Source organism: Sinohyriopsis cumingii, chromosome 6 (assembly GCF_028554795.1).
Source record: "Sinohyriopsis cumingii isolate HCF-2022 chromosome 6, ASM2855479v2, whole genome shotgun sequence".
Classification (NCBI taxonomy): Eukaryota; Metazoa; Mollusca; class Bivalvia; order Unionida; family Unionidae; genus Sinohyriopsis; species Sinohyriopsis cumingii.
In genome coordinates, this window is record NC_142966.1 from 64,293,900 (window position 1) to 64,312,632 (window position 18,733).

An 18,733-nucleotide genomic window follows, 5' to 3' on the forward strand; every position below is an offset into this window, starting at 1 on the left:
TATGTTTGTGCATGTGTGAATATTCCTTCTTTACATTGGTCTTCAGGGATTATATGTATGTAGGTGTCGATGTGAAATGCTATTGGAAGTGTTACTCTTCCTTATTCTACCTCCTACTTTTCATCTCCCTTCACAACTGTGTTGGTGAGTAGATGTGGATCTTAATGACCAGAGGTGAATGCTGCTCAGGATGTATTAAGTGCTGGCCAGTAGTTGTGGGTGCCGGTCTGCCCGACAGTGTCTTGGCCAGGAGATCTGAGTGATGATCAGTAGATATAGGTGCTGGTTAGTGAAAAGTTGGGCTAACCTATAGATATTCTTAACATTACATTTCCTGTTCGAGGCCAGCGTGCCATCTTTCTTAAGGACAGAGTGCAGAGTAACATTTTTTGAGGCCACAGTGCTTCACTATGTTATGAAATTGTCTAAATAGAATGGCTACGTCAGTTTTAACGCTGTTTGCGCCGTTGCATAGAAGTTTCGATTGGAACAAACAATAATGAACTGTATCTCTTCCGAACGAATTCTCCTAGAAATTTCGAACTTGAAGACTATATGGGAACACGAGTGACCTACTGCCGATGACTCACCGGTAATAAAGAATTGGGATAGGAGGGAGAAGATGCAGGGGTCACACTCCTCCAAATGTTGAACAAATCAGCAGCAATATATGCTACTCCATCAAACCTATATACAAATATTAACATATAACAAGTAAAGGGATCGTCTCTTTTTTCCAGTACTATGTGACAACGCTTTATTGTTAGAACTGATGTATAATTGTCTTCGATGAGTTCTCATAGTCGGCATACTTAGATTAGGCGTAAGTATTAAAAGGGTTCTGACCACCCTTCGTGTTCCTTAAATTATGTTATAAAAACGGTCAGGTTTATAAAATGCCTGCCAAAAAAAATACGTATGACCTATTTTTCTTTTTTTGAGACACTGATTGTATACGTTCTTCAAATCAAATATTGTTACATCATTTTTATATTCCTTTCACCCTGCTCACATTGACTTCCTCTTTCTCTGCACTTCGTCAATATTGGCATCGTTGTCAAAATAATCATACTTACTACCTGTAGCACTACCACTGCTATTACCAGCACCGTCATCATAATCATCACTCAGCATCATCATAATCATCACTCAACATATTCATTTCTGTGTCGAGGCAGTATGCTTCGTACCAACCAACCTACCACTCGAGAAACCGAAAGTGCAACGAATTGTTAACAAAGTATTCATTATTCCAAAATTAGCCGAGCGTTACGTGCCTGAGCATTACACATCAATAGCTTCTTTGCTACTACAAAACTAGGGTCGACTGAGTCGCAATGTCGACAGTTAAAAGTCCTTTGTATCCACTTTCAATTCACAATGATCTGTTAAGAACATGGCGAGCAGAAGCCTTCTCACAGGATACGTCGTATTGTGTGCCTGTATTAGTTTTATTACCCTGACTTTCTCTAGAGTTGATGCAACAAATGACGCCTTTTCTGCCTCACCAAAGTACCAAGTCAACCTAGATTTATCGCCAGAGACGAGATGGGCATCTGTTGTGACAAATTTTAAGTATGTCGATTCGTACATTCGTGCAATTATCGAGTAAGTATGAGACACAGTATTGGTGACTTTTCTTACCTTGTAATTCATACTACCTGTTCGTTTCTTATTAAAATTCTCTCTCTCTCTCCCTCCCTCCCTCCCTCCCTCTCACTTTCTCTCTCTCTCTCTCTCTCTGTATATATATATATATATATATATATATATATATATATATATATATATATATATATAGAGAGAGAGAGAGAGAGAGAGAGAGAGAGAGAGAGTGGGTGTGTGTGTGTGTGTGTGTGTGGTGAGTAAATGCCTTCTCCCACCCACGCCCTTTCTCGCATTGGTACTGACAGTCGCGCTTGATGATAAAATTAAATAAAGACAAAATGACTCCAAATGTTGTCTTCGAAATATAGCCATTTAAATGAAACAAGTGAACGCTCTTTGAACAATCAAGGTTCTAACAAATTTCGGAATGTAACTATTTCATCTGAGTGTGATTTGGATTTTTAACGTAGCTTTAACAATGTTTCAGTCATATCGCTACGATGTCTGCAGCGTGGCAGTTTATAGTGATGGCTAGCACTGGGGCATTATATCGCAGATATGTAGCATGATGTCCACACAGTCACATCATACTAACACCAGGCCGACCAGTCCTAACACTAGCCTCCTAATGCTGAGCGCCAAGCGAGGCAGCTGTTAGGACCATTTTTGTAAGTCTTTGGTATGTCTCGGCCGGGGATCGAACCCACGACCTCCCGCATCTAAGGTGGACTCTCTAACTGCATCTGATAGGACAACTGTGGTTGTACAAGAAGTGTGTTTATTTATATTGAAAATGAATCAAATTTGTACTCATAAAATAAGTATTTTAAATGTCTACCGGTAAGGCAGTTTCTCATGATCCATTATCGTCAATTTTCATATTAAAAATAAGAATATTGCAATGATATACTTTGTCATTTCTACTCTGATGTGTCGACCGTAGTATATGGACTTCTTCAAGTTAACTCGGATCTCAGATCTGTAAATTTATTGTTTGAATGGCCTTTATTGTATCACATGAATACTTCGTCCAGTCTCACAGTCATGTGTCAGTGACATTGAAGCGTTATACATTGTTCATTCTTACCAGTAAGAGGGAATTTCCAGACTCTCTTGAGAATTTAAATAGCACCAATCCAGTAATGTCATGTGACTGAGGGTATTTCCCTACTTTGTTGTAACACAAGTGAATCGTGGTTACTACTCTATCAAATGCGTCACAAGTTATGTATATACCCAGTGAAGTAATCATATAATTGTGTTTGCGGTTTATCAACAAATTAGAACTAAACAACTGAGCAATACCGATGGTGTCCCAACGATTTATTTCTTAGGCTACTGTCTCCCCTTGCTACTACTTGATATAATGTATACTAACATTGCGCACATTCGTATTTGATTCCTAGTCGTGTTTTTATATATGGGTCGAAATATATCTACCTCAGACGGCGTGACCATGCTGCTTTGTATTAAAAGCACGTTTAATTATCAGCATAAGCAGAACAGAATAGCTTGGGGGCAGGAAAAGATATGTGACTAGATTATAATTAAAGGATAGTAAGCAACTAAGATGAATTAAATTCCTTCGATATTAAAGGGCTATTGGTTTAGCACAATTCAGTACTTTTGGGTGGGGGATGGTACTCCGTGAAGAGATGGCTAAATGTTATTGCAAGTGATGTCCCGTTTCTTTCAATTCATTACCCTGAAACATTTAGCAGTTAGTGCGTGAAACAAGAACTTATAATAAAACACATACCTTTTTGTCCACCAAATTTGATGCAATGTACAGTAATATGGATTATGTATGTAGTGAAAATGAAATGTCACTGAAACTTATGAATAATCCATTTAGTGACATGGAAAAGTGTCTTTTGTATAAAACTTTGAGAAACTGAAATTAGCTTTTTTCTTCACATGCTGTTTGTAAATCCAATGGATTCCAGTCAGTCCTAAACAAGCATGATAGTAGAACCTAGAAAAAGGTACAAAGGCCTGTATTGGCCATCATTAGAGTCTTATGACGAAGACGTCACACATTTCTCAATGTATTTTTGGCAATAATAATAAAAATGACATAATTTTAGTCCCAATCGTTATGATTGTCTCCAAAAGGAGCAGTCTGGAATATTAATATTCTCTACTCGTATGTCTTTCTGTGCATACTGAACAATCTACACTACCATAATTGGTAATTAAGTCTCTATACTTTATTAATTAATCCATTCTGAGTTTAAATATCTAACCACTTTCATGGTACCCTTATGACTGGTTCAAAGCAAACTGTAAAAAATGTAAACTTTGGTCTAATATTTCCCTTTTGTAGACCAGCAGCTTCATTAAACCGCATCCTTGAATTGTGATTCCTAAAACACCCCATGTCTTGGCAAATAAACTAATTTACCCATTGTTCAAACATGGTACACAAAACAACATGAACAACTCGGTTACTAGAAACACCGAAATATGCTAAAAATCGAAATACACAATTATTTACATCTTTTGGGTGTATATATAAATGTACGCCAGTAGTTAAGGGGGATACATTACGTACAATGGGAATTAGCATTACAGACCCCCTTGGGTCAGATTACGTACAATGGAAATTTAACATGGCGAAAAATCGTGGGAACATATACGTACAAGGGGAATTAACATGGGAATAAATCGTGGGATACTATACGTACAAGGGGAATTAACATGGGAATAAATCGTGGGATACTATACGTACAAGGGGAATTTAACATGGGAATAAATCGTGGGTCACTTTACGTACAAGGGGAATTTAACATGGGATTTTTTTTTTAAATTTTAAAAAAAGGGGGTAGGCAATTCAAAGGCTATCTCTTTTCGAGAAATATGGGGGCCCTGAAAAGGGCCTTTGGGTTTTTTCTTCTTCTTCTTTTAACTTCTTAACTTCTTCCACCATCCTCTTATTTTGTCCATCATTCCTTTCTTCTTTTTCTTTTCTGTTTCCGGCAACCAGTCCGGGTGGCCCATGGCCCGGAACTTCTCTTGGATTTTCATCCAGTTTGTGTTCAGTTTTTCTAATTCATCCCTTTTTTTTCTATTTTCTTCTTTTTTTCTTTCCTTTGACCACTTTTCTTTGATCTTCTTGACCTCTTCGGTCAGCACATTCCTCATTAGTTCTTCAGCTTTCTTAAGTTTTTCTAACCCCCACTTCGCGAAACACCAATCTGTCCATTCTACAATGTCTTCTAGAAAGCACCTTGCACTCGTCACATGATCTATCGCTTCTTTTAACTTACCCACTTTGACATACGGTGGGTTAATTAAACCTCTGATTCTCTTCTCCTCATCCTCTATCATTTCTTTTACAATATTTACGGATAAGTGGAGGCTGGTTACTTGTCTTGAGACGAAGTCTTTTGTCACTGCATACCTCCATTCCTGTTCAACCCTTTCTACTACACTCAATCCATCTACCATCCAATACCAACTTCCCATAAGATCGTTGTATAAAGCTGAAGCTGCTGGCATCTTCTTGTTTGCTTATTCCGTAGAATGGGTTCCAATGGCCAACACTGTTAGTTTTATACTCAAAGCGCGAACGTGAAGGAAAACATCCCCTAAAAACATAAAATTGATCTTACCTAGATCATGACCCAACAACGCGCGGACGTGAAGGAAAACATCCCCACTTTTCTCATTTCATATAATATAACCCTAACTATACTCTCCACTTACGCTAAGAAACAATAAATAAACCCATAATCTACTATTCACACTAACTTACTTTATTAGTTACAAACACAAACACAAACACACAAACACATACACTTCCACTATTAATAAAGAGTTAGTGTTTATTTTCACACTACTCTATTTACACACATTGGCAAATTGATCGTTATTTCTTTTCTAGAGTATTGGGTAGCCCTGAAAAGGGCTGTTTTGTTTGGAACTTCATGGGCACCTGGTTAATGGTGGCACCTTCCAGGCCTGGCGCCACATACGCATCTTATCCCCCAGTTACATTTTACCTTTTGGGGGGAGAGAGCAGAGGCAGGATATGTCGCTTCAGAATCCCAATTTTCGCTCTCTGGGATTTTGAAATTTTTTCTTCTCTCCTTTTCCTCCTCCTCTTCTTTGTTTCTTCTTTCCTCTTTATATCTTCTTTCTTCTTCTTCTTCTTTATATCTTCTCTCCTCCTCTTCTTTGTTTCTTCTTTCCTCCTCTCTTATTCTTCCCTCCTCGACAATGGCTTCCGCGGCCAGTTCATTTAATATGCGCCTGGCATATTCCAGATGCACATGAAGCTCCAACAGTTTCTCAAGTCTCGTGTTCATTTTTTTGTGTTGATCAATCAACAAGGGTAGCTGGACTGCCGAACGAGTTTCAATTTATACTGAAAGCGCGGACGTGAACTAAAACATCCCCCTAAAAACATAAAATTCATCTTACCAAGATCATGACCAAAAAAACAACAACGCGCGGACCTAAAAGAAACACTCACTTACTCTTTTATGCTACCCATTACTATTTTAAAATTTTTTATAAATCACTTCAATAGACTATCCACATTAGCAAAACAATCCAATCTAACTCCAAATATACACCTCAAAAACCCAAAAAACATTATTTTAATCTACTATCCTCACCAACTTACGTTAGCTCTTACAAACACAAACACACCAACACATACCCTCACATTTTTTATAAAAGAGTTAGTGTTTATTTTCACACTACTCTACCTACTCACATTGGCAAATTAATAGTTATTTCTTTTCTAGAGTATTGGTTAGCCCTGAAAAGGGCTGTTTTTTTGTTTTGCTATGGCATTCTTTTTTTAGTTTCTAAGAATGCGATGTCCTCTGAGGATAGACTTTCTGGCAATAGGTCTGCTTCTTCGGAAAGAGAAGAAGAACTCTTTGGTGTCGATACGGCAATCGACAAAGCCTCTGTCAGGTTCAGGTTGCTGCTGCTGCTGTTCTTGTTGTTGCTGCTGTTTTTGAAGTCTGTACTTCTCTGTCCATTCTTCTTTTTCCCTGTTCACTTCTTCTCTGAAGAGCTCTTCTATTAGGTCTTCAGTGATTTTTAACATTCTCACATTCTCTATTTCTTCTGGCTTCGGTATCAGACTGTGTCTGACCCTATGCAAATTCACGTAGGCTTCGTTGAGCTTAGCTAGTTTGGAGCACATCTTCTTAGGAGGATGAGTCGACAATGGATGGTTAGACTGGGAACAAACCGGTTCTTAAAGTTAAAGCGCGGACGTGAAGGAAAACATCCCCCACACGGTTTTTTCGAGCCGCAACGTTCATGAGAGAGATAGTAAGAAATGAAAGAGCATCAATCCAACATTCTTATAGCTAAACAAAAGACAAAGGCATTTTTTTCTAAACACAACATTTTTTATTCAAAAATCACTTAACACTAAACAACAACATTTCTAACATTTTTAACAATAATCCAACACTATAACATCTAACAACCTTTTTCTAATCACTAACATTTTTTTCTTCAAATACTAACTACTTTGAACAGGGCTGACAACGTTGTGAATGAAATTGTGATTTCCACTGTTGGAAATCATTAGGCCATTGATGGACACTACGTTTCCTAGCTTGAGACAAAAGATAAGCATAATGGTCACAAAACCATCGATCTACTTTCACATCGTTTCTAGCAGAAGAACGAGGATCGAAATGAGTCACTAAATGTTCTAAGGAATAGCCCAGGCTGCGATGATGCAGAAAATACACACAGTACTGTCCACACACCAAGGAATCTGTGCCTTGTAATTTCACGTTATTGAATCGGGTGGTTTGAGCATTTCTTCTCATAAAGTCGATGATATCGTCTTCCAAAGGGGGCAATCCGTACGAATCGAAATATTCCACACATCCTTCTTGAGGAAAGTAGACGGCTACCCAGTGGCTTCCTGGGAGATGACTGTCGTCCGTGTTGATCACGTAAGCTTGATGGTCTTTAGGTTTGCGATGAGGGAGTTCATCTTTAGCACAGACGACAGGATTCCAAGAAGCTGTATACGAACTGTGGTTCAAAAGGTAATAAAGTTCCCAGGTATCCATTGTTTTCTGTGTTGTTTTTTTCTTCTTCTTCACAGGTAATAATAAGTTGTCAATTCGATCCTGACTTTTTGCTTGAAAATGTCTGACGAATAAACGGTTATTCGTTCTGTTTCCTCACTTTGATTCAGGAGAGCTTCGATACGATGGATCTCTTGAGTGGTTAATGGTGGACAAGAATGTTTACGCAAGTCTTTATACCACTGGTGCAACACGTCTTTGTTTGAGATGAGACTCCAAGCTTCGTCCAGATACTCGTCCAATTTTTCTTCTTGACTCAACATCAGGCATTTATCGTGTTGAATTTGACTGGGATGATCGTTTTGACATCCATAACAATTTTTCTTGATCAATTCCGTCATTTTGTCAACCAAGTGTTTGGCAAAACAGGAGACTAAATGGGCTTCTTGTTCTGGCCATCTCGACTTCATCATGATCACTTCTTCTTTTTCCTCACATTCCATCTCCAAAGTTTCTCCACTAGGTAAAGAGGGACAACAGTCTTCCATGGTTTCTAGTAATCTAGAATGACTTCTCTCAAACTATTGATTTCTATGGTATTATCAAATTCGGCATACAGGATGACGTTCACCGTTACATCAGGGTCTCGGTTTGCAAACTGAATTTCCACACGAATTTGGCCGGATTTTATAGGGTGGAAATGTCCCTCGTCGCTGCCTTGGTCTGGAGTGAAATCGAAAGCCCACAAAGCATAACCTCCTGCGTAATCCTCGTACGTAATGCCGTGACTGGTGTTGGTTCCTAACTGGCCGGTGGCTTCGTACAGGGACAAGTACGATCTCAAGTAATTCTTCTTCTCAAAGTCAGGTTCGAAAGGTCGGGTACACAAGGTCTTGCCATCGCGACTGACTTCGATCTTGGACACGCCAAAGTGTTGAAAGTAGAAAGGATTTTTTTCGACAGCTCCGTTGAAGGCTGTATTCTCGACGATACCAACGATTAAACGTTTGGGTAGCTGTCCTTGGAACAGATGATCTTCGATCATGGATCGCTGTCCCTTGGGAATGGTGAAGGTTTTCACTTCCACGCGTCGTATGGGATACTTAGCGGTCGTTCTGCTCAACGTCTGACTGATGTCGTTACCCACTTTAGGTAACACTTCCACACGGCGTACGTAGAGCCTGGCTTCCTCGATGACAGTTTTGCAAACAGTAGTACCTATCAAATGGAAAGCGGCACTGCTACGATTCAGTCTCAGGCGAACATTCACCCCGTTTAGCAAATATTTCTCTTGCAACCACATGTCCAGATGTAAACGATCCATCAGTTCTAAACTTTGTCCGTTTTTGATTTTGTCTCTTCGTTCTACAAATCCGTCATTGTTTGGTGTTTTGCTTGCCTCAGTTTCGAATCTTTCAAACTGGCCTGCTTCGTCAGCTTCCCATAGCACACAGGCATTGAGATGAGTGTTCTTGGCATCTATTCCGTACGTCAAGAGATTTTCCAGGTACGCTCGATAAGGGTAAGTATCCATGCTGCTGCTGACCAGTTTGTTGTTCAAGTACAAGTCCACTCCGCTAAACAAGGAATGCATGAAATTGTTGACGGGAGCTATTACCTCATCGCCATCTAGGGTCGAATTGTCCTCATCGACAACTTTGACTTTCAAGTACAAGTAACTGCTATTCAGATCGATGTAATCTTCGGGCTGTCCTTTGATTTCAAACTCGATGGGAGCTGAGGCTGTCAATGAGGAGACGGGGTGAAATTCCACCCACTGGGATTCTTGCATCGTCATCATGGTGGGGGGCATGGCAAACAGATCCAGTTCCGTCTTGGAACAGGCGCAAGACTCTCGGTGCATCATTTTTTCTATGTTTCAATAATCGAAAACGTCTAAGTCTCGAACGGTTCTTCTTTTCTTGGCCTTTTTCGCTTGAAGTCTGGTGAAAGGGTGTTTTCTGCGTCGTCTCTTTCTGCCTTGTCCTTGCTGAATGCCTGACTCGGTAGCGTGCAGGGCATTTATAGGTGTGTCTCGTCGGCCTAAAATGTCTTTACCCGTTTGCAGCAAGACATTTTTGCCTGCCCTCATCAAGGCTTCTTTAGGGTTTTGTTTGTCGATGATGACATTTTGGAGAAATTCTTTGCCTTGCGTCAGTGCCGCATCTTTCAAAGCGTGCAATCCGCGTGTCACCATCGGTTTCAACACTGGGGCCACCGAACGAAAGGCCGATTTTAACATGTCTCCTAAACCGTGTCCTCGCTGTCGAGCAACCCCTCGGTACACTGGATACATGACTTACTTACGAGTCGTGAGAGAACCGTTTTCGAAAATGGAGTTTCACCGTGACTTTTCCTTTGGTGAATGGAATATTTTGTCCCAAATCTCCTTTTATAGTAATGTTGACTGTGTCCAAATACGACTTGCTGACAGGCAAATAGTGAGGATGGACAAATTCACGGTGGACGTGGTAAGTGTTTCCACCTTCCTCGTCAGCGTTTGCGGCAGAATCCACTTTGAAAGGAATGACACGCAGTAACGGTACGGAGGTGTGTCCCACCACGTTGTACTCCACCACATCGGAGTACACGAACATCAAATTCAGTCCTTGGTTCAGTTCTACCGGGGTACGAAAATACTTGGCAAAAGAATCGTTGTCAGAAATGACTGGTAATTCACCTTTTTCTTTTTCTACTTTCTTCCTTAGCTCCATGTCACCGCCCAACATGTCAAACAATTCATGACAAAATAAGAAAGACATGATTTTGGGCCCCTCAGGAAATTTCATCAGGAAGCGACGAGCTGTTTTGTGGTACTCCAGGGTGACACTTTTTTTGACACTTTCCAAAGCTTTCAGAAACACACTATTAAACCTGGTGGCTATGGTGTTGACCAAATGTTGACCACTAAAATAATAGCCTGGGGGAATGAACAAGTGATAGTTGGTCCACTTTGAATTTGGTGTACGGGTTTTCTTGTCATATTTGCTATGGGTATCCATCCACTGTTGCATTTGCTCGTCATGAACTTCCACATCAAATTTATTTTCATTGGGAAGGACATTGAGGACTTGGGTCGGGTGAATCATTTCTACTAAAGCCACTTCCCAATGGGCTTCGTGATCTAAGGGGATGGCCTGAGGTAATTTGGCCGTGTAACAGCACAACGTGTTGTGGGGAAACACCTCCATGGAACTGTCACTGGGTAAGGTTAAGTAAAATTGGTTTTGGTGACTCATAATTCCAGAGTTCTGTGGCTGTCCGAGGGGATATTACTGGACGTCAGAGGCGTGTCTCCGCCCAAAATGGGGTTCTGGTTGTGGTTGGACTGGTGACTGGCACTGGCACTGGACACAACGTTCCCGTTCGAGGAGAATTTCAGGGAGGGATTGGGAAGCAGGTAACCGATGCAACTGCTCAATAAAATGGTCCACAATTGTTTGTCTCCTTGTTGCAAACTCAAATTGGCAATGGCTGCCCCGATGACACAATACACCACGAAGATTTGGCAGAAAAAGACGATTTGCGTTTTAGGCACACGTTCTCCACACCACACCCACAAGGGTTGTTTTTGTAAATCTTGCACAGAAGAACTAGGGGAAGAAGGAGTGGTCGACGTAGCTGCGTCTGCTGTGTGAAAGGGCATGATGGTCACTTCTTCTTTTTATAGTCGATGACTTGCGAAGCGTCGATCCAAGAATCGAAACTGGGTGGATATCCTTTCCAACGTACTTTGACTTCTTTGACACGTCGTTTGCCCACTTTACGGGTTCTGCGCTCGAGAATGCTTTCGATGTCGTACACGTCGTCTTCTTTTTTGGTGACACGTTGTAACTCGGGCAAATAAAACGTTCCTTTGAGTACTTCTCCGTTCATGTCTTCCAATTTATAGACGGCAGGATGACGGCCATGCACTCGTCCAGTGACGCGAAACAATTCGGTCGTCCAGTTAGGTAAGTAACCTTTGTCGAAAGTGCGTTTGGTTTTGCCTATGCGCACCCAATCTCCTACGACCAACTCTCCACTTTTTTTGGGGACAGCCCTCGTCGGGGACGTACCAAACAGACGCTCGAACACCAGCACTTCGTTGTCGGGAGTCACGTCTTGCGGGGCACGTCCGATGCTTCGATGGTAAGATTGGTTGTACGCTTGCACCAGGTGCGGTAAGATGTCGATGTACTTCAGAGTGTGGTGATGCGTAAAATATTTCCACATGCGTTCTTTCAAAGTACGTTGAAAACGTTCCACGATGCTGGCTTTGGTTTCGGGATTCTCGGTGGTAAAAAAATGAATGTCACGTTTCTTTAATTCTTTTTGGAAAGCTTGGTTCAGAAATTCGGTGCCTTTGTCCGTTTGCCATCGAAGAGGGCGACGACCGCTTTGTTTCAACACCCGTTGCAGGGCTCGCAGTAACTCGCTGCTCGATTTGGAAGTCAAGGGCACGACCCAGGCAAATTTGGAAAAGACGTCGATGACACAAAACAAATATTTGTAGCCACGATTGTAGCTGGCCAAATGAGAGACATCGGCTAAATCGGCTTGCCATTGATGATCGATGCCTTCCACTCGGGTGCGACTTCTGGAAAACTTGCGTCGAATGGGTTTGTGTAAAGTGTAGGTAGCTTGTTCTTGTAACCATCGTTGCACTTGAGGTAAACGGAGACTTTTCAGTCGAGTTTTGGCAGCACGATACAATTTTTGAACTCCTGCGTAACCTGCAGGATGCGAGGGATCGTAGTAAATGCTGGCTAAGACTTTTTCCATTTTTTTGTGTTGATTGGTGTGTTAATAAGGCACCCACTCTTGGAAGAGGCTACTCTTTTTCTCTTGGGGTATTTTCTTGGATTGCAAGGCTTTGCGTGTGCGACCGGCAATAGGTGTCGAAGAGGAGGAGGATGTCTGAGCGGGGGATATCGGTTCTTGTTTCACTTCTGTCTTCACTTTCTTTTTCTCTTGTGAGGAAGAAGGGGTGGCCATCATCTTTTTAATCCATCCAATTCTGGAGGTAGGTGGTGTTGTTAACTTGCGTACTTTTTCTGGTGGAGTTTGAAACCCTTCTTCTTCTTCTTCTCCTTTTTCTGTCTTGGTCACGGGTACTGGTGGTACTGGTACTGGTACTGGTACTGGTGATGGTGTTGGACTTTTCATCAAGGTCTTAAAATCTTTTAGAGTGGGTAAAGTTGTTTCGTCTAAAGCTTTCTGGTGAAAGAGTTGCAGTCTTTGCAAGAGTTGACCGTACTTTTGCGATTTTTCTGTTTCGGACAAATCTTGGCGATCCATCAAGGACTGCAATTCGTGTTGTAACTGGGACATCTCGCTCAAATTGGGATTGGGAGGTAAATGCGGGGTGCGTTGTTCTTGCCACCGATGGTATTCCATCCATCGTTTGTAAGGCACTAAAGCTAGTTTTCGTCCTTCCATGGGGTTGTCAGGGGTCGATTCTGAGATCTTGGGACTTTCGAAGGCCTTTTTATCTTGCTCCCATCAGTCCTCCCAACATGGTTCCCAAGACTCCTTTCAGTATGGGGCCTAACAAGAGAGGCAAAATGCCTCCACGTTGAACCAACATCTTCTTTTTTTGACGAATGGGAATTTTCTTTTGAACCATTTGGCGAAGAACGTGACGATGTTTGCCTAAGCATTGTTTCTGGTGTTTGGACAAAGGGATCGTGCCTTTCAAAACGTTCAAACAACATTCGCACACGGTATCGATGACCTCTTTGGAGGCCGTTTGAATGAGTTTTTTTCGTAGGGGTGGAGAAGCTTTGGACAGGACAGATAACAGGTCCCCATGTTTGGCTAAACGTGGTGGCAGTCCTTTCCTTTTCTTTCCTTGGGGTTTTCTGGAGGGTGACATCTTTGAGTCTTTAGGAGCACCAAAAGAACACTGATACCCTACTTGGTCACAGGCCTTTTTTATACTGGAACGCGTCGCCACTGATTGTCTTTACGGCGTATCAACTTCATGACAGGCATGACACGTCGTGCAGGGGTACGTAACGGACTAAATCGAATCAGTTCTTGCTTGGACAAATCCAGTAAACTTTGTAACATGCCCGATCTTTCATGGACTTTGATTTTGGGAGAAGGTAATTTGTGAGCAGCAGCCACTGCCGCTAAATGGGAAGGTCCTGCCACTGGGGAAGTTCTTTTGGGGGTCATCAACGGAGAAGTTCTTGGTGTAATCAACGTCTCCAAGTACTCTTCAGTTCCTGGTGACATCAACGGAGAAGTGGACAAACGTGAGGCTGCCGGAGACGCTGTGGCAGGTCGTGGTTTGCGAGTGTAAGGCTGCGTCCTGGCCGCAGTGCCTCTCTTGCGACTAGTTTTCTTCTGTGGACTTTTCTTTTTCTGAGGACTTTTTCTCTGTTTCTTTTTCTGGGGGCTTCTTTTCTTTTTTCGGGGTGGTGTCTGGTAAGAGGAGGGTCCCGCCACTGGAGAAGTTCTTCTCTTTGGGGACTTGGTCTTTTTCTTCTTGGGGCTTCGTTGGACTTTTGTCTTAGGGATAACTTTGGGGGCATTAGGATCCCATCTTAAGAGTGAGCGAATGATGACCCCTCCTAGAGTACCGCTCCCTCCAGGTTTCAAAATGATTTGTTTTTTGGTTTGAGTGTCGATGCGGGGATCGGCCAGTTGGACCAAAGCGACTTTGTTTCGATCGAAAAAGCGTTGGGTTTGATGAGGAATCTGAATGATTCTTTGGAGTAATTGACGTGCCGTCACCGTGAACCATCGTAAGACTTCTTTGAGACTAGCTTCTAAGACACGGGCTCGTGTTTGTGGATCTTTTTCTCGACTGATGCCATACAAGGCACGAATCAATTTGACGGGAAGATGCGACTGAAGGGACGTCATGTTCACACTGTGTGAGACAGACGAAAAAGGGTCTGAGGTTTTTATAGATTTTTTCATGGGGAGTGAAATGAAGTCGAGGACGGAGACGTGTACAGGACAGGCCCTCCGTCTTGGCACCAGTGGTGAAACAAGTGGGTACGAAATCGCAAATCCTCGGGAGTGGTAGGTTTCAAATCGACGAGTAAATAGGCGTGTGGCGTTTGAGTGGCATCGTCGTACGCCTGAGTCAGCCAAGGCGTTCCTAACTGTTTGGCTAAGACTTGCACTTGCGATTTATCTCGAGGGCTTTTAAACAAGACCACGTAATGCGCATTGAGACTGATGGTGCGATGGGCTTTACTTTGTTGAAACAAATTTTGGGTGATGTAAACGACACTGGCATTACGGTGATGCCCTTTGCGCGTGAACCACAATTTAATTTCTTCTTCGTCTTCTCCTAACATGTCGTCGAAAATGACCAAATGGGTTTGACGGGAGTCAGAGACGATGCCGTCGTCTTCTTTAGGAATGCCTTCCACAAACACGATGGAATCGCCTTGACTTTCTCGCAAAAGGCTGTACGCCGATTGCCACTCTTTGTAACACCACACCATCCGTTGAGGGGGCCGATCGATCAAATGATGTTTATGTTCGATCAAACGTTTGACGAATTCGGTTTTGCCTGAACCGCTAGGTCCAGCAATGAGCATGTTAAAGGGATGGCGAAGATACAAAGCCTCCCAACTGGCACAATCTAAGTGTTCGTCGATGACTTTGACAGTAGAGGAAGAGGGAGCAGAGACAGTAGAGGTAGCCATGGTGTGAGAAATGTCACTTGTGACACGAAAAACGAACAAGACAAGAGTTTATATACTTTTTTCAGAACACGTTTATTGAATGTTTCAAATATGAACACGAAAGACAAAAATACATACAACCCAAATAGTGATGTACAGGAATATAAAACACAGCAAAGCGATCAAAGTGGAATATAAACAAGTGTCTGTACAACATGTTTTGGGTAACCAAGATGTCCTAGGGACAGTGTGTAATGTTCTTACAGTCTCTACATGAGGTATTGTCACACAAGTGTCCTCCCGGAATGACCTTTCAGGAATGTCCATGACAGTCCTGTCCTGAAGCGAGTGGTTGTTCTCGGTGACGGGTTCTTCTGGCACCGTCACTAACACAGGTTGAAAAGTAACTTTTTTCCTTGAACAACTCTTGTGCATACTGGGCCACTTCTTGGGTCCAAGCCTCAAAACCCCCCTTTTTCCAGTCACGAACATCTGTCCAATGAGGGTGTAAGTCACAAGCTACACACACATCGTCATACACGTCTTGGGTAGCTAAAAGTTGACGAATCTTTTTTTCCCGTAGAGGTCGAGAAGTATCCAGATGAAAACGCAAGGCTTTGAGCAAAAGGAGTTTTTCGTGACCATTTAAGGCCATGGAGGTGGTAAGTACTGATCGTAAAGAGTCCACAAAGAATCGGCTGGTAAACGAAATCCCAAAAAACAAGTCACTAAGACACACACCACTTGTCGTCCCAAATTGAATGGATACAGTTCTTGTAATAATCGATGGTAATGATCCACGGTTTGAATATGGTCATTGAGTTCCTTCCACGGAATCTGTTGGATGACATGTGACATAAGTCGTGGCATGGCAGCCTGTTTTTATAGTCTCTTTGTTTCGGAAACAATACACGTACTTTCTAGCCAGAGATCTTCGTTCTCCAGTAGGGAATCTAAATCTTGCATACTGTAACCGAAACTTCAGAGTTCGTTTAGAAGTTTCCTCTTCCTCTAAGTAGATTCCACGTAAAATATGTTGATAATCCTTTAACTTGTCTTCCTCAATGTATTGCTGTAGGTGAATCTCGAAGTAACCAAAATAATGAACATTTCGATCATTCACTAACTCAAAGTGTTGAACAAGGTCTGACCACTGAAACAATTTCTGACGAATCAGTTCTCTTATACCATTCAGGTACCAGTGGTTAAAGATCTGGTGACGTAACGGATGCAATTGTTCTTTACGTTTGACTTGTATTTTGACCAGCTCTAGGTAAATGCGTTCTCTCAACTCCACAGGCAAAGCACGAATGTTCTCTTGTAAAGTATTCATGAACAGATTATTATGGTAAGAAGTTACTTCAATGTCTCGGTCCCACTAAGGGTAAGTAATGACAATTCGGTGACCATCGAGCATGTTCTACGTAGGCCGAATCTTGCGGTTCCCAGTGGTGAAGTGTCACATCGCAACTGAAGCACCTGACTTTATCTCCTTCGCCCAAGTAGAAAAATCCGGCTCTGGCTAATTCTTCGGGGGTCGGTCCTCCCAGATACTTAGGCCATTTTCCTTTGAACGATTGAAGACGATTTTCAAAGTCGCAGTATTCCGACAAACGCACAGGAAACGAATATTCGTTTTTCACAGGTTCGTTTCGATGAGGGTTGAGTGACATAGGTAGGAGTTTGCTCAGGGCTGGATGACATCCGTAAGGGGGTAGACGTGAAGGTGGACATTCCCCTTTAAAACGAAACCCAGTAAAATGTCCAAGAGGACGAGCAGCATCACTTTCGCATCCCACAGGTCTGACACGCACAGCATCACTTTCCATGATAGGGGTACTAAAGTTCCCATGATGCTTTACGGCATCGCTCAGGTCACAAGGTACAGCATCGGTCCCATCGCAAGGCTCACAATCGCACTCGTCTGCAAACTCCGTTACGCAATTACAATGGTAACCACATGGACAATCGCAGTTTCCTTCCGGACATTTTCCGTCGCAATGCATGGGTCTTATCCATCCAGTATTAGTCACACTAGAGGAAGATACAACTTTTTTACAATCCCCAAACTGGAACGATGCCTCTTTCAAAGTATTCATCTTGTTCGCTTGGTCTTGGTAGTCACAATGAACTATCGATCTTGCCTAGGGTTCCTTTTTATATACAGACCAATACCGACGTGACCGTACGGTAAGGTGAAATGATTGGGAAGTCGAACTCGCTTCTGGTATACGATTTGATAGACTTTTTCCAAGGGTCGACTGACGATGTGGTGAGTGGGTAAACGTACAATTTTGTTCGGTTGGTAGGTGGTCACTTTAAAGTTTCCATCCTCTCCCGATTGCAAGGCTTCTTTCAATACCCCAAAGTTGACCACTCGACTGGTACGATAATTCAGAGTCAGTCCTTTCACTTTGCACGTCGTGTGCACTTCTCCTTGTTTGTCCCGGTATTCGTAGCCGTAATTTTTAGGACCGCCACTGACGAAACTTAGAATCTTGTCGTCGGGATGCTCGTCTGTCCAGGCTCCTAAACGGTCTCCTTCGATGTCAGGGTGATGTTGAATCGGGTGATGGATGTAAATGCAACTGTCCGTGTCAAAGTACAGGACGCGTTCTTCTAACAGTTCTAAAGCTTCGTACAATTTTAAGCGAGCATGAGCTGTCACGTAAGCCGCAATGATGACATTTCCAAAAGGGTCGTCTTGTACAAAGTCCAGATCTTCTTCGTAATTGACCAAGATTAAATCCTCTCGAACGACGTCCACGTGTTTCATGTATTTGGTTTTGTCGTGAATCATCTGGAAGTAGCGGGAAGGTTCTGTCAAATATTCCGTCTTGGGTAAACACGGTCGTTGTGCCATTTTACCCCACAAGCAATTTAACATCACTTTGGCAAACGATCGCCTGCCTTCGTTTTTCTCGATGTGGTCTAAAGTGATGCCTTCTTGTTCGTAGTATTTCTCTTTGAATTGTATTTGGTCTTCGGGAGTGTGACACCAGGAAGGATAGCCACTGGCTTCTTGCTTCAGTTTCAAAAAGGCATCCACGTAGTCTGCGAAAATGCCTTTCTGCGTGGTGTCACCCTTGCGGTATTGTTGTGTCTTGGGAAAGTGGCAAATTTCGTACACTTCTAACAGTTGGTATCCCATGTCCAGAGCTTTGAACAATTCCACGCTGACCCAGGTTCCCGTCAAGGCCCGTTCTTCTTGGGTGTGCTGACAAGGTTGGTCTTGGTTGCACGTTTCGGCACAAGTACGGCACAAGGGAAACATCAGTTTGCCTTGACAATGGTGAGGTAAGACGGGATGGTATAGGTTCGTGGGAGGCAAAACTTTGCACTTGATCAAGCCTTCGTATTGTCGAATGTTGACCAGGTCGATGTGTTCCGTCAGCAATTGCGGGTGGCCTACAGGAAAGCGACAATATTTGCACACGTAGGGATACAGCGAACACACGTCCAAGTATTTGATTTCTTCTC

General features: G+C 42.5%; 1 protein-coding gene across 2 annotated transcripts in view; it reads left to right on the top strand.

Moving 5' to 3' along the window:
• LOC149797090 (N-acylethanolamine-hydrolyzing acid amidase-like) overlaps positions 1-18,733 on the top strand; it is a 92,026-nt gene that overhangs the window by 1,091 nt on the left and 72,202 nt on the right. Inside the window, exon 1 of one of the 2 annotated variants that reach the window (XM_089961765.1) lies at positions 1,148-1,608. The exons of the other annotated variant lie outside the window; for it this stretch is intronic. Coding sequence (XP_089817891.1) covers positions 1,397-1,608 — 212 coding nt within the window. The 5' untranslated portion in view covers positions 1,148-1,396. Of the gene's footprint in view, positions 1-1,147; positions 1,609-18,733 lie in introns of those variants that run through there. 2 annotated transcript variants of the gene reach the window in all.